The sequence below is a fragment of the Medicago truncatula genome, chromosome 7 (assembly GCF_003473485.1).
Source record: "Medicago truncatula cultivar Jemalong A17 chromosome 7, MtrunA17r5.0-ANR, whole genome shotgun sequence".
Classification (NCBI taxonomy): domain Eukaryota; kingdom Viridiplantae; phylum Streptophyta; class Magnoliopsida; order Fabales; family Fabaceae; genus Medicago; species Medicago truncatula.
The window spans coordinates 12,182,208-12,196,664 of NC_053048.1; the positions used below are offsets into that span (position 1 = coordinate 12,182,208).

Below are 14,457 nucleotides of genomic sequence, written 5' to 3' on the forward strand. Positions count from 1 at the left end.
GTCCTAAGTGAGTGTGTGTGTGTGTAGTCCAACCCTTTTCTTGCTCCTGTATAAGATAGATATAATGAGGAATATGTTCTAAGCCTAGTACTAAATTAACCAAGAAAAATTCTTCTTTCAATTCATATAAGAGAGATAGGAGCTTTTGTGATCTTTTTGATCTTTTGCCAATTTCATTTTGGATACTTTATCTAAGGAACAACACCTTCACGTAGGAGGTTGGAGGGCCTACCCCCTTCCCCAATCTAGATTCAATGGTGCCCCTTAAAACATCATCTTCACGTAGGAAGTCGGAGGGCCTACCCCCTTCCCCAATCTAGATTCAATGATGTCTTTTAAAGTTTTCTTTTCTAAGATAACATTATCTTCACGTAGGAAGTCGGAGGGCCGACCTCCTTCCCCAATCTAGATTCAATAATGCAACCTTGAAATAAATTTTAAGCTTGGCCTTTTATAAACTCCTTTATACTAACTTATACTATTTTTACTTTGAGAATTTTTAAAGGTTAACGTACCACTAAAATTAGAACGCATTTCCTTAGAATACCTATTCATACATTTACTCAAGGGAAGCAACTTTGTGCATATCTCATTGGAGGTTCTATTCACTTTAAAACAAGATGTGGGTATATTAGGAGAACTTAAAACACAAGAGTTTACTTTCATGTACAAGAAACGACCAATAAGAGGAGATAATAAAAATTTTATGTCATGATTGATTTCATTAAAAACAAGCTACTTAACCATGCCTTTTACAATAAAACAAAACAAAAGAATAAAGTTCAAGGGAGTTTGGAAACACTACGACTAAAGACACTTTATTAGGCCCCCCCCACACTTAGGAGAAGCATTGTCCTCAATGATGCAAGAAGAAAAATGAAAGAAACAAGGAAAAAGTGGGAAAGGATGCGAAAAGCTCACAATTTGCCGAAAATTTTGAACTCTGGAGGCCTGTCAGGTCGTGCCATCTTTAGCACGGGTCGTGCCATCTTTCTGCCAATTTTGGATAATTTTGTGTTGTGGATCCTAGCACGGCCGTGCCAATTCAAGCACGGGCCGTGCCACCTTTCTGGGTCTTGTAACTTTTATTTTTCCTGCATTTCTTAATCAATCTCGGACATTTACCTACAAAACAAAGAGAAATAACAGAAAACAAAGAAAGCAATTAAATCAGTGGGTTGCCTCCCACGAAGCGCTCTTTTATTGTCACTAGCTTGACGAAAATAAGGATAAAAATCCTTAAGGAGGGTCGCTTAGAGTAAAATCAGCCACCACCTCATTTACTTCGCTGGTATTATAGATTTTAAGCCTGTGCCCATTAACCGTGAAGGATCCTGTTTCTTCAGAAAAGATTTCAATTGCCTCATAAGGGTAGACTTTGCGAACTTGAAAAGGATCGGACCATCGCGACCTTAGTTTACCTGGAAAGAGCTTTAGCCTAGAATTGAAGAGCAGCACAAGGTCACCGCTTTTGACGATTTTCTTGTCATGCCAATTCTTAGTTCTTTCCTTATAAATGCGGGCATTCTCATAGGCATCTATCCTAAGTTCTTCTAGCTCGCTTAATTGAAGTTTTCTTTTTTCACCGGCTAAATTGGGGTCTAGGTTGAGGTTTATAATTGCCCAATAGGCCTTATGCTCGAGCTCAACTGGAAGGTGACAAGATTTCCCATAGATAAGTTTAAAAGGAGTCATTCCAATGGGAGTTTTATAAGCCGTTCGATAGGCCCAAAGGGCATCGTCAAGCTTACTTGACCAATTTTTCCTAGAGGTTGAAACAGTTTTTTCAAGGATAGCTTTGATTTGTCTATTTGAGACCTCCACTTGTCCGCTAGTTTGTGGGTGATAAGGTGTCGCAATTTTGTGCCTCACTCCAAGTTTTTGCAAAAGTTTTTCAAAATGTCTTGAAATGAAGTGAGATCCTCCATCGCTTATCACAACCCTTGGCACTCCGAACCTTGGAAAAATGATTTTTTTAAACAATTTTATAACAACTTGTGCATCATTAGTGGGGGAGGCAATGGCCTCAACCCATTTGGACACATAGTCAACTGCTACCAATATGTATTGATTCCCAAAAGAGGAGGGGAATGGTCCCATAAAGTCAATACCCCAAATATCAAAAATTTCTACTTCAAAGATGTTGTTCAAAGGCATTTCATTTCTTTTAGTAATACTACCAGTGCGTTGACATTTGTCACATTTAGAAATAAAGAGATGCACATCTTTGAAAAGTGATGGCCACCAGAAACCAGAATGAAGAATTTTGAAAGAAGTCTTTTGTGTACTGGCGTGGCCACCATAGGAAGAGGAGTGGCAATGAGTTAAAATACTACTTACCTCGTTTTCAGGAATGCATCTTCTGAAAATCCCATCTGAGCCTCTTCTGAAGAGGTAAGGCTCATCCCAATAGTAGTGTTTGAGATCATTGAAGAACTTCTTCTTTTGTTGGTAGCTTAACTCAGGCGGTAGCACTCCTGCTACAAGAAAATTAACAAAATCTGCATACCAAGGTGCGTCAGTTTGTGCCAATAAGAAGAGTTGGTCATCCGGGAAGGAATCATCCAAGGGTAACTCATCCTCATTGGTCTCCCGAAGTCGGGACAAGTGGTCAGCGACAACATTTTCGACACCCTTTTTATCTTTTATTTCAAGGTCAAATTCTTGGAGGAGCAAAATCCATTGGATCAACCTCGGTTTGGCATCTTTTTTGTTTAACAAATATTTTATGGCCGAGTGATCTGTGTAAACAATGATTTTTGATCCCACCAAGTATTGCCGGAATTTGTCAACGGCGTAGACAACTACTAGCAGTTCTTTTTCTGTTGTGGCATAATTTACCTGTGCCCCATCGAGGGTTTTACTGGCATAGTATATGGCATGCATCCTTTTTTCCTTTCTTTGGCCTAACACCGCCCCAACCACATAGTCGCTTGCGTCACACATTATTTCAAAAGGCAAGCTCCAGTCTGGTGGTTGTATGATTGGGGCAATAATTAGTGCTTCTTTCAACCTGCAAAATGCCTGCAAACAAGCATCATCAAACACAAAGTCTGCGTCCTTAAGAAGGAGACTTGTTAGTGGTTTAGTGATTGATGAAAAATCTTTAATGAAACGGCGGTAGAACCCTGCATGTCCTAGGAAACTTCTAATTTCTTTGACTGAGGTAGGAGGTAGCATTTTTTCAATAATTTTGATTTTTGCTTTGTCTACCTCTATACCTCTTTCGGAGATCAAGTGTCCTAGGACAATTCCTTCTCTTACCATGAAGTGACATTTCTCCCAATTTAAGACTAGGTTCACCTGTTCACATCTTTCCAAAACTTTTTCAAGGTTAGTCAAACAATTATCAAAACTAGATCCATGCACAGAAAAATCATCCATAAAAACTTCCATTATCTTTTCAACAAAATCAGAAAAAATAGACATCATGCATCTTTGAAAAGTAGCAGGGGCATTACAAAGACCAAAAGGCATCCTCCTATAGGCAAAGGTTCCAAAGGGGCATGTAAAAGTTGTATTTTCTTGGTCATTAGGGTGAATGGGTATTTGGAAAAATCCGGAATAACTATCTAAGTAACAAAAGTGTGAATGCTTAGCTAACCTTTCTAACATTTGATCTATAAAAGGGAGAGGAAAGTGATCTTTACAGGTTGCTTTATTAAGCTTCCTATAATCAATACACATTCTCCAACCGGTGACGGTTCTAGTGGCAATGGATTCATTTTTATCATTTTTAATAACTGTGAGACCACCCTTCTTAGGTACAACTTGCACGGGGCTAACCCATTTGGAATCAGAAATTGGATAAATAACACCTGCATCTAGGAGTTTTAAAACTTCTTTTTTCACAACTTCTTTCATATTAGGATTTAGCCTTCTTTGATGTTCAATGGAGGGTTTATAGTCTTCTTCAAGAAGTATCCTATGCATGCACAATGAAGGATTTATTCCTTTAATGTTGTCAATGGTGTACCTTATGGCTTTAGGATATTTCTTGAGGACATAAAGTAACTTTTCAGTTTCTACTTCATCGAGGCTTGCATTCATAATAACAGGGTAGGTGGAGTTAGGGCCCAAGAATTCATACCTTATATTTGATGGAAGCGGTTTAAGCTCTATTTTCGGTGCCTCCTTGGGTAGAAGTATTGGTTCCTCCTTTACTAATTCCTCCACACTTAAACCTTCCATTGGAGGGGTTCTATTCAACAACTCTTCATAAGCTTTTGCCTCCCCTTCCAGTTTTGTACCTGCATTGTTTACCAAGCATACTTCCAAACCATCATGTGTAGTTGATGCTAAAGAGCATTCTTTCACGCAATGGTCGACTATATCTATCATGCAACAAGAGTCCTTAATGGAAGGACATTTCATTAGTTTAGCAAGTTCAAATTCAACAGTTTCTCTACCGACATTAAAAGCTAACTTACCATTTTTAACATCAATGATGGCTCCTGCAGTAGCAAGGAAAGGTCTTCCTAAAAGAATTGGTACTTGGTTGTCTTCCTCCATCTCCATTACAACAAAATCAGTGGGGATATACACCTCTCCTACCTTAACGGGGACATCTTCTATGATTCCAGCTGGGTACTTAACAGAACGGTCCGCTAGTTGTAGGGTCATCCTGGTCGACTTAAGTTCCCCTATTCCCAACCTCTCGTAAAGGGATAAAGGCATTAGGCTGATACTGGCTCCTAGATCACACATAGCTTTCTTCACTACTTCTGACCCTATGACACAAGGTATGGAAAAGCTACCTGGGTCTTTAAGCTTTGGTGGCAATTTATTTTGGATGATGGCACTACATTCCTCCGTAAGGTTAACCGTCTCACCTTCCTCAATTTTTCTCTTTTTAGAAAGGATTTCTTTTAAAAATTTAGCATAGGTAGGCATTTGGGTTAAGACTTCGGTGAAAGGTACATCAATGTATATTTTGTTCATCATTTCTATGAACTTTTTAAATTGCTCATCTAGTTTAGATTTGGCAAACCTTTGTGGGAATGGAATTTTTGGCTTGAAAGGAGGTGGTGTGGTCTCCTCAGCTCGTGGTTCTTCTCTTTCTTCCCTAGTTTCCCTAGACGGTGGTTCGCAAACTTCTTTCTCACTCTCATTGGATTTGGTTCTCCTTATGGGGTCTTCGAGTGGCTTACCACTCCTAAGTGTAACAACATTCATTTTGTTGGGGTGGTCGACCTTATGAACTACTTGGAAGAGCTGAGTTTCTGAAGTTTTGTTGTGAGAAGAGATGGAGTCTATCTTTGTTGTGAGAGTGGCAAGAGAGTCGCTCAAAAGTCTAGTTTGATCCCTAAGCTCTTGGAGTTGTTCGAATTGTTTAAGAAAATAGTTTTCCATTAAAAGTTCAATGTGAGACTTTTGAACAAATCTTTGGCTATTCTTGAACAAAGTTTAACTGCTCAACACTACCTAGTTTGCAATCGATGCTAGAATGACTAGATATGCCACATGTTTCACATGGAGGTGAAAAAGAAGTAGGTGTGACGGCACAAGTATTCATGTGATCAAGTCTTTGAGATAGTGCATTCACCTTGGTAGATAGATAGTCAAAGGAAGAGATTTTGTTTATACCTGCCTCTTTTTTAGAGGGTGAAGAATTGATGATTGTTCTCTCTTCAGTCCATTGAAAATGGTTAAGAGCCATGTCCTCAATCAGGGCATAAGCTGTTGTAAAATCCTTGTTCATTAGGGCACCACCTGCAGCTGCATCAACAATTAGCTTAGTGTTAGATGTTAAACCATTGTAAAAGGTGTGGATGATTAACCATTTCTCCAAACCATGATGGGGACAAAGTCTAAGTATTTCTTTAAAACACTCCCACGCATCGTAAAGAGATTCTCCACTCTCTTGAGTAAATTGGTAAAGCTTTCCCCTAAGTTGGGCGGTTTTTGATGGGGGAAAGAAATGACAAAGGAATTCTTACCTCAGTTGATCCCATGAGGTGATGGAGCTGGGTTTTAAAGAATTGAACCAATTGCTGGCCTTATCTTTTAGAGAAAAAGGGAAGAGATGTAGCCTAACGGTTTCTTGGTCGTCTTTGTAAGTTACACTAAGTCTCCAAAAGGTTGAGATATACAAATTTGGGTCTTCAGAGGGTGATCCAGAAAACTGGTTTTGTTGCACCAAACTTAGTAGTGCAGGTTTTATTTTGAAGCTACTACCTTCAACCGTGGGTAGACTATAATAGTGCATGGCTCATCTGAAGAAGGGATCGAATACTCCTTAAGAGTGTGTTCCTCAGCCATGTTATCTATTATTTTATGCCACCCAAGAAGTCAATGGTAATAAAAAGAAAGAAAGAGGTAGAAGAAAAGAGGGAGTTCTAATCACAAAGAAAGAGTTAATTAAATTAGTTTACTCCCCACCAGCGGCGCCAAAAACTTGATGGGATAAAACCGCAAGTGCACGGTCTTACCGAAGTAGTATGAAAAGAGTATCGTTCCGACAGGGAGTAGTTTAATTCAATTAACCTTTGATGATGATTAGAGGGGAAACAAGTTGTCAAACGGTTGAAAGATAATAATATAAAAGGAGCCTTGGGATCGTTGGTTTCATCTAAATAACAAGTCCTTCACAAACCAAACTATAAGCTTATAATGTTATGTTAGACCTAATTTCTCAAGACAGTTTCTCTTATCTTCCTCTAGCAACCAAGCCTATTTCGCTGACTTGATTACTATTAGATTTTGGTTCCTCTAACAACCAAGCCTATTTCGCTGACTTGATTGTTATTAGTTCCCTTGAAGATCGAAACCATATGTCTCAAAGATTGCAAAGACTATTTCGCTGCCTTTGCAATACTTGTCTAAATTCACTTGTTCGAATATCAAAGCTCCACTTTCGTTTTCTGAATTGATATTTGGAATGATGGATAAACAATTATCAAACCCTCCACTTTCGTTTCCACAGTTTGATAATGGTTGATCCATGTTAAAACGGTGAATTTAGATAAGAAATTAGGGTTACATAAGATTAAGGCTTAGAGCTTGGTTTGATTAGGATTATGTCATTTAGACTTATCCAACAATCCCAAGACAAGGAGAAGTCTACTCACTCATGTTCATCGTAGACATGGGGGAGAAGAGAGAAAGCATGAAAGTAAATGACAGGAAAATAAAGGAAAAGAAAAGAACTTTAATTAGAAAAGCAATTGTCACTTATTGAATTCCAAGTAAAGATGAATATTTGTGATGGATGGCTACTCTATTTATAGCATACATTTGACTTAAAATCTAAGCAAAAGCAGCAAAAGACACTCTGGAGGGTGGCACTGATGAGTCTTTTATTATCTATTTTAATATGTTATTTAGTTTCGTTTTAATTAGATTTAAGTTTATTTTATATTTATATTATTTCCTTTTTGAACTATTTTACTTTAATTCCATATTGTTATATTTTAGGAACGGATATTTGATGGATTGAGTCTTGGAGCAAAAGAAAGGGATTTGGAGTTGATTCGGTACGAAAATACGAAGATTTGGAGACAAAATATATCTCCCCCAAAGTCAGAAGCTTGGCACGGCCGTGCCACACTCAAGAACTACTTTTGCTGCTTTTGCTTAGATTTTAAGCTACTCTGTTTTAGTTTACTTGTGGAACATTCTAGTGATTGCTTAGATTTTAAGTCGAATGTAAACTATAAATAGAGTAGCTAGCCATCACAAATATTCATCTTTTCTTGGAATGCAATATGTGACAATTCTCTTTCTAATAAAAGTTCATTTACTTTCTTGTTATTTATTTTTATGCTTTCTCTCTTCTTCTCCTTGTCTACGATGAACATTAGTGAGTAGACTTCTCTTGTCTTGGGATTGTTGGATAAGTCTAATGACATAATCCTAATCAAACCAAGCTTTAAACCTTAATCTTATGTAACCCTAATTCCTTATCTAAATTCACCGCTTTAACATGGATTAACCATTATCAAACTGTGGAAACGAAAGTGGAGGGTTTGATAATTGTTTATCCATCATCTCAAATATCAATTCATAAAACGAAAGTGGAGCTTTGATATTCGAACAAGTGAATTTAGACAAAGATTGTAAAGGCAACGAAATAGTCTTTACAATCTTTGAGACATATAGTTTCGATCTTCAAGGGAACTAATAATGATCAAGTCAGCGAAATAGGCTTGGTTGTTAGAGGAACCAAAATCTAATAGTAATCAAGTCAGCAAAATAGGCTTGGTTGCTAGAGGAACAAAAGAGAAACTGTCTTGAGAAATTAGGTCTAACATAAGGTTATAAGTTTAATAGTTTGGTTTGTGAAGGACTTGTCATTAGGATGAACCAATAATTCCAAGGCTTTTATCTTTTCTTTTATTTTCTTTTAATTAAAAACCCAAACTTTTCTATCTTATAAATCTTTAGTCTAATCATTATCTAAAGTTGATTGAATTCATAACTCTCTGTCAGAACGATACTCTTTTCATACTACTTCGGTAAGACCGTGCACTTGCGGTTTTATCCCATCAAATTTTTGGCGCCGCTGCCGGGGAGTTATTGTAATTTGATTAACTTTTTAATAGTGGTTAGTCTAACAAATATATATATATATATATATATATATATATACACACACACACACACACACACACACACACACACACATATATAATTTTACAAGTAAATAATATATATATAAAATATTTTATTTCCTTTTCTTATCCATTTTTATTTATTTTACTTATTAATTTTTTTTTTAGCTATAATATCTCTCTCTCTCTCTCTCTCTCTCTCTCTCTCCATCTTATTCTCTTTTATTTCATTTTGAACCGTTCTGATTTCAGGCATGGTTCAAAACTATTATCCTTGGACTCCTTCCCCTGTTTTTCCTCCTTGTTACGGAATATTTGGTCATACTGGTCAACTAGGTAGTGTTGTTAGAAGTCCTGAGCAAGTAACCTATGCTCATTATAATCAAGGGTTTAGGAACGATCAATTTTTTCAAACCCCTCAAAATCCTTTTGGACAACAAACAACACCACCTAATTTTGAAAATAACCAAGGAGTCCCTCAAAGATCCAACTTGGAACTTTTGCTAGAAAATCTTGTATTAGATAACTCTAGGCATAACAAAGAATTTGAAATCCAAGCTAGAAATTTGAAGGACTCTCTCGATAGGCTTTCCTCAAAAGTAGATTCTCTTTGTACTCACAACAAAATCCTAGAGATTCAAAACCCTCAAGTAGGCCATCAAGTAGCCTTTCCCTCCCAAACCTCCATAATCCTTCCGAGCCAACCTAAGGTTAACCCAAAGGGTCAACCGAATGATGTTACACTTAGGGATGGTAAACAAGTTGAGGTAGAGAGTGAAAAGCCACAAAGTGAGCAAGTTGTGATAGAGAGTGAAAAGCCTAACATTTCACCACAATATGAACAAAAAATTCTTCTCCCACAAGGGTTTGATGAGTTCAAGCTAGATGAGCAGGTTAGGAAATTTATTGAAATAATTCAAGCCAATTTGCCATCTAAACTTAAGGATCCAAATAATTTTTCCATACCATGTGTCATAGGATTCGAGATTATAGAAAGAGCCATGTGTGATTTGGGGAAAAATGTCAATTTGATGCCATTGTCCCTTTGTGAAAGATTGGGTATAGGATAGGAAAACCTTTCTTAATGTCAAGCTAATGACTATAAAGGAGCGCTTCGTGGGAGGCAACCCACGCATTTAACTGCTTTATTTTGTTTATTTTTTGTTGTTTTAGGTTATTTTGTAGGTAATTGTCCAAGAACGATTCAAGAAAATGAAAAATTTTGAAGCCCCGGAGCCCAGAACCTTGGCACGGCCTGTGCTCACACTGGCACGGCCGTGCCAGACCTTGCCTCTCCAAAACCAAGCCAAACCCAGGAACTTGGCACGGCCCGTGCCAACCTCAGCACGGCCGTGCCCGACCCCAGGTAAGGTTAAACCTCATTTTTCTTCCCTCATTCACCAAACCAAACATCTCTCATCCTTCCATCTTCTCTCTAAAACCTTCATAACCACAAAAAACCATTCCAACCACAACCTTTCATTCAAAAACAACTTTCATCCACCCCATCCAAAAATCATCCAAATTCATAGCCCCCATTAACCTCACCAAAACCCAGAAATTCATCACCAATTTCCACAACCCAACCCCTAAAACTCACTTAAACCTTCTCCCCATCACTAAACCAACCTCTTCCGCCAAAAACATTCACTAAACCCAACCTTCACCAAAACCACACCAAGTCCAACCAAGGTCAAGGCTATGGCTTCCAAAAGAAGTGGAAAAGAAGTTGCAAAATCTTCAAGAGGACCTCCCCCAAAGAAGAAAGTACCGGCAAAGAATCATGGCATAATATTCAAGGACAACAAGCAAAGGGATAGGTATAAAAATCTCATCTCTAAACCTTTTACATCCTTGCAGGTACCCTGATAATTATGACTTGGTTACACTAGGCCTTAGAGACAATGTGTTTAAATTCCTAGGATGATTAGGGTAGGTTGCTAAGTTACGACCTATGCGGGGTTATGAAAATTCCACCTATGAGTTTTTAAGTTCAATTGTTTTTACAAAGGATAGGACGAATTTTGATAACCCTAATCATATAATCTCTTTCCGGCTTATGAACATTGATTACGAGATGTCTCTTCAACACTTTTGTGATGAGATGGGCTTTGCTAACGCGGGGTTCATCCACGACTCTTGGGATCAAAGTCTTAAGCCGGCTGACTATCAACCCGCCACCTTTTGGGAACATATCACCGGGCTTAGGCAGTTTAACACACGTTCAAACAAAGATCCCTTCAAAGGGTAATGACTTGCACTATTTGAGGTAGGGCCGAATTGGGGAACACTAGGACGGATGAACTCTTCATGTCGTGGGCCATGCTTAACAACCACCTCGTTAACACATGCTTTTACTTGCTTGAGTACCTTTCCCATGTCGGTAATAGGTTTGATAGTAGGGGAGAGATAGTTGTGGGTGGTATAATCACATACATAGCTAGGCAATTGGGAGTGGGTGAGGACCAAGGGATTACCAAAATTAAGGGAAACAATAGGCTTAACATAGAGACCCTTATCTTTATGAACTTCATTAAGCCCCGTCCACCCATGTCCTACACACTCAAACTCAATGTGCCTATTTTGATTATACTTTCTAACCCATCTCGGACTAACACCGAGGTGGAAGAAAATTTGTTGTATGTTGTTGATGATCCACAGGTACATGAAGAACACGATAATGAAGGTGAGGAAGATGACACAAGAAGAGGAAGGTGCATAATTGCACCATGATGAGGAGAACCATGACCATGATATCGGAGAAACAAATGAAAATGCAAGATGGGCATGGATGCATACCGAGGCCGAGAGGATAAGCACCAAGCAACTAAGGCAAGGTGTTGAATTGTCGGGACTAAGGAATGATGTCCTAAGGGGCAACCGCATATCCGAAGAAAATAACCAAATGCTTCGGCACATGATGCACCATTTTCACCTCCAAGGTCCTCCCTATAGAACTCAATGAAAAATGTGAGCTTTCCTCTTCCTCTCTTCTCTTACTCCTCCTCCTCCTCCTCCTCCTCCTTCTTCTTCTTCTTCTTCTTCTTCTTCTTCTTCTTCTTCTTCTTCTTCTTCTTCTTCTTCTTCTTCTTCTTCTTCTTCTTCTTCTTCTTTATTTCTCTTATTTTGAATCATTGAGGACAATGCTTCTCCTAAGTGTGGGGGGAGCCTAATAAAGTGTCTTTAGTCGTAGTGTTTCCAAACTCCCTTGAACTTTATTCTTTTGTTCTGTTTTATTGTGAAAGGCATGGTTAAGTAGCTTGTTTTTATTGAAAAATATCATGACATAAATTTTTTATTGTCTCCTCTTAATTGGTTATTTCTTGTACATGAAAGTGAACTCTTGTATTTTAAGTTTTCTTGATATACCCACATCTTGCTTCAAAGTGAATAGAATTCTCCAATGAGAAAAACACAAGTTGCATCCCTTGAGTAAGTGTATGAATAGGTATTTTAAGGAAATATGTTTTAATTTTAGTGGTACGTTGACCTTTAAAAACTCTCAAAGTAAATGTAGTATAAGTTAGTATAAAGGAGTTTATAAAAAGCCAAATAGCCAAAATAATTTCAAGGTTGCATTATTGAATCTAGATTGGGGAAGGAGGTAGGCCCTCCGACTTCGTACGTGAAGGTAATGTTATCTTGAAAAACTTTAAAAAGCATCATTAAATCTAGATTGGGGAAGGGGGTAGGCCCTCCGACTTCCTACGTGAAGATGATGTTTTAAGGGGCACCACTCAATCTAGATTGGGAAAGGGGGTAGGCCCTCCGACTTCCTACGTGAAGGTGTTGTTTCTTAAATGAAGTATGTTGAAATTCCAAAAATGTGCAAATGGCAAAGATCAAAAAGATTGCAAATACTCCCATCTCTCTCATATGAAATGAAGAAAGAGTTTTTCTTGGTTGGTTTAGTACTAGGATTAGAACATGTTTCCTCATAATATCTATCTTATACAGGAGCAAGAAAAGGGTTGGACTACACACACACACTCACTTGAAACTTGATTGTTGGGTTGAATAAGGTTTACAAGAAATGCTTGAGTTTGTGATTAGTGTACGCTTGAAATTTAAGCCCTTGAGGAGACATGTGTTTTAATTAAATTGTCATATGATAATATTGTCTTGTGCTACCATTTTTATGCCTTTTGCTTGAGGACAAGCAAAGATTCAAGTGTGGGGGAGTTTGATGAGTCTTTTATTATCTATTTTAATATGTTATCTAGTTTCATTTTAATTAGATTTAAGTTTATTTTATATTTATATTATTTCCTTGTTGAACTATTTTACTTTAATTCCATATTGTTATATTTTAGGAACGAATATTTGATGGATTGAGTCTTGGAGCAAAAGAAAGGGATTTGGAGTTGATTCGGTACGAAAATACGAAGATTTGGAGACAAAATATATCTCCCCCAAAGTCAGAAGCTTGGCACGGACGTGCCACACTCCATAACTACTTTTGCTGCTTTTGCTTAGATTTTAAGCTACTCTGTTTTAGTTTACTTGTGGAACATTCTAGTGATTGCTTAGATTTTAAGTCGAATGTAAACTATAAATAGAGTAGCTAGCCATCACAAATATTCATCTTTTCTTGGAATGCAATATGTGACAATTCTCTTTCTAATAAAAGTTCATTTACTTTCTTGTTATTTATTTTTATGCTTTCTCTCTTCTTCTCCTTGTCTACGATGAACATTAGTGAGTAGACTTCTCTTGTCTTGGGATTGTTGGATAAGTCTAATGACATAATCCTAATCAAACCAAGCTTTAAACCTTAATCTTATGTAACCCTAATTCCTTATCTAAATTCACCGCTTTAACATGGATCAACCATTATCAAACTGTGGAAACGAAAGTGGAGGGTTTGATAATTGTTTATCCATCATCTCAAATATCAATTCATAAAACGAAAGTGGAGCTTTGATATTCGAACAAGTGAATTTAGACAAAGATTGTAAGGGCAGCGAAATATTCTTTGCAATCTTTGAGACATATAGTTTCGATCTTCAAGGGAACTAATAATGATCAAGTCAGCGAAATAGGCTTGGTTGTTAGAGTAACTAAAATCTAATAGTAATCAAGTCAGCGAAATAGGCTTGGTTGCTAGAGGAACAAAAGAGAAACTGTCTTGAGAAATTAGGTCTAACATAAGGTTATAAGTTTAATAGTTTGGTTTGTGAAGGACTTGTCATTAGGATGAACCAATAATTCCAAGGCTTTTATCTTTTCTTTTATTTTCTTTTAATTAAAAACCCAAACTTTTCTATCTTATAAACCTTTAGTCTAATCATTATCTAAAGTTGATTGAATTCATAACTCCCTGTCGGAACGATACTCTTTTCATACTACTTCGGTAAGACCGTGCACTTGTGGTTTTATCCCATCACACGACCGTGCCAATGCTAGCACGGGCTGTGCCAAGCTTCTGACTTTGGGGAGACATATTTTGTCTCTCAATCTTTGTATTTTTGCATTCAATCAGCTCCAAGTCCCTTTCTTTTGCTCCAAGACTCAATCCATCCAATATTCTTTTCTGAAATAAAATAAAATGCAATTTGCAGTAAACTATCCTAAAAAGGAAATAATACCAATATAAAATAAAATAAAATCTAATTAAAACTAAACTAAAAAGCATATAAGAGTAAGCAATAAATGACTCATCAGTTACAAAGAATCATCTCAGACCTAATCTCGAAGAGATTTAGCTACTCATAATTGAGTTTACAAATAGCATAATCAATAGTGGAATCAAAACATACATGAATTGATAGAAGGTTGAAGAAATCGCCCTCCTAGCCGTCTTTAGGTCTCAAAATCGCACTTTGCTCTCTCCAAATCGTAACCCTTGTCTTTGGAATAGACTTCAGCTTAAATAGGCACAGAATTTCACCTAAAATCGTGGCAC

The 14,457-nt window shown here is 37.4% G+C and overlaps 1 protein-coding gene and 1 non-coding gene across 2 annotated transcripts; one reads left to right on the forward strand and one right to left on the reverse strand.

Moving 5' to 3' along the window:
• Positions 1-1,239: 1,239 nt before the first annotated feature.
• LOC112416575 (uncharacterized) lies at positions 1,240-5,352 on the reverse strand. Its single transcript, XM_039827837.1, has 2 exons — positions 3,696-5,352; positions 1,240-3,221 (listed from the first exon to the last, which is right to left on the reverse strand). Exons 1-2 carry the CDS (start codon positions 5,350-5,352, stop codon positions 1,240-1,242), a joined length of 3,639 nt encoding a protein of 1,212 aa, XP_039683771.1.
• A 437-nt stretch (positions 5,353-5,789) lies between these two features.
• LOC120577241 (small nucleolar RNA R71) lies at positions 5,790-5,896 on the forward strand. Its single transcript, XR_005643316.1, has one exon. It is a non-coding gene; the product is annotated as a small nucleolar RNA R71 (small nucleolar RNA).
• The last annotated feature ends 8,561 nt before the right edge of the window (positions 5,897-14,457 follow it).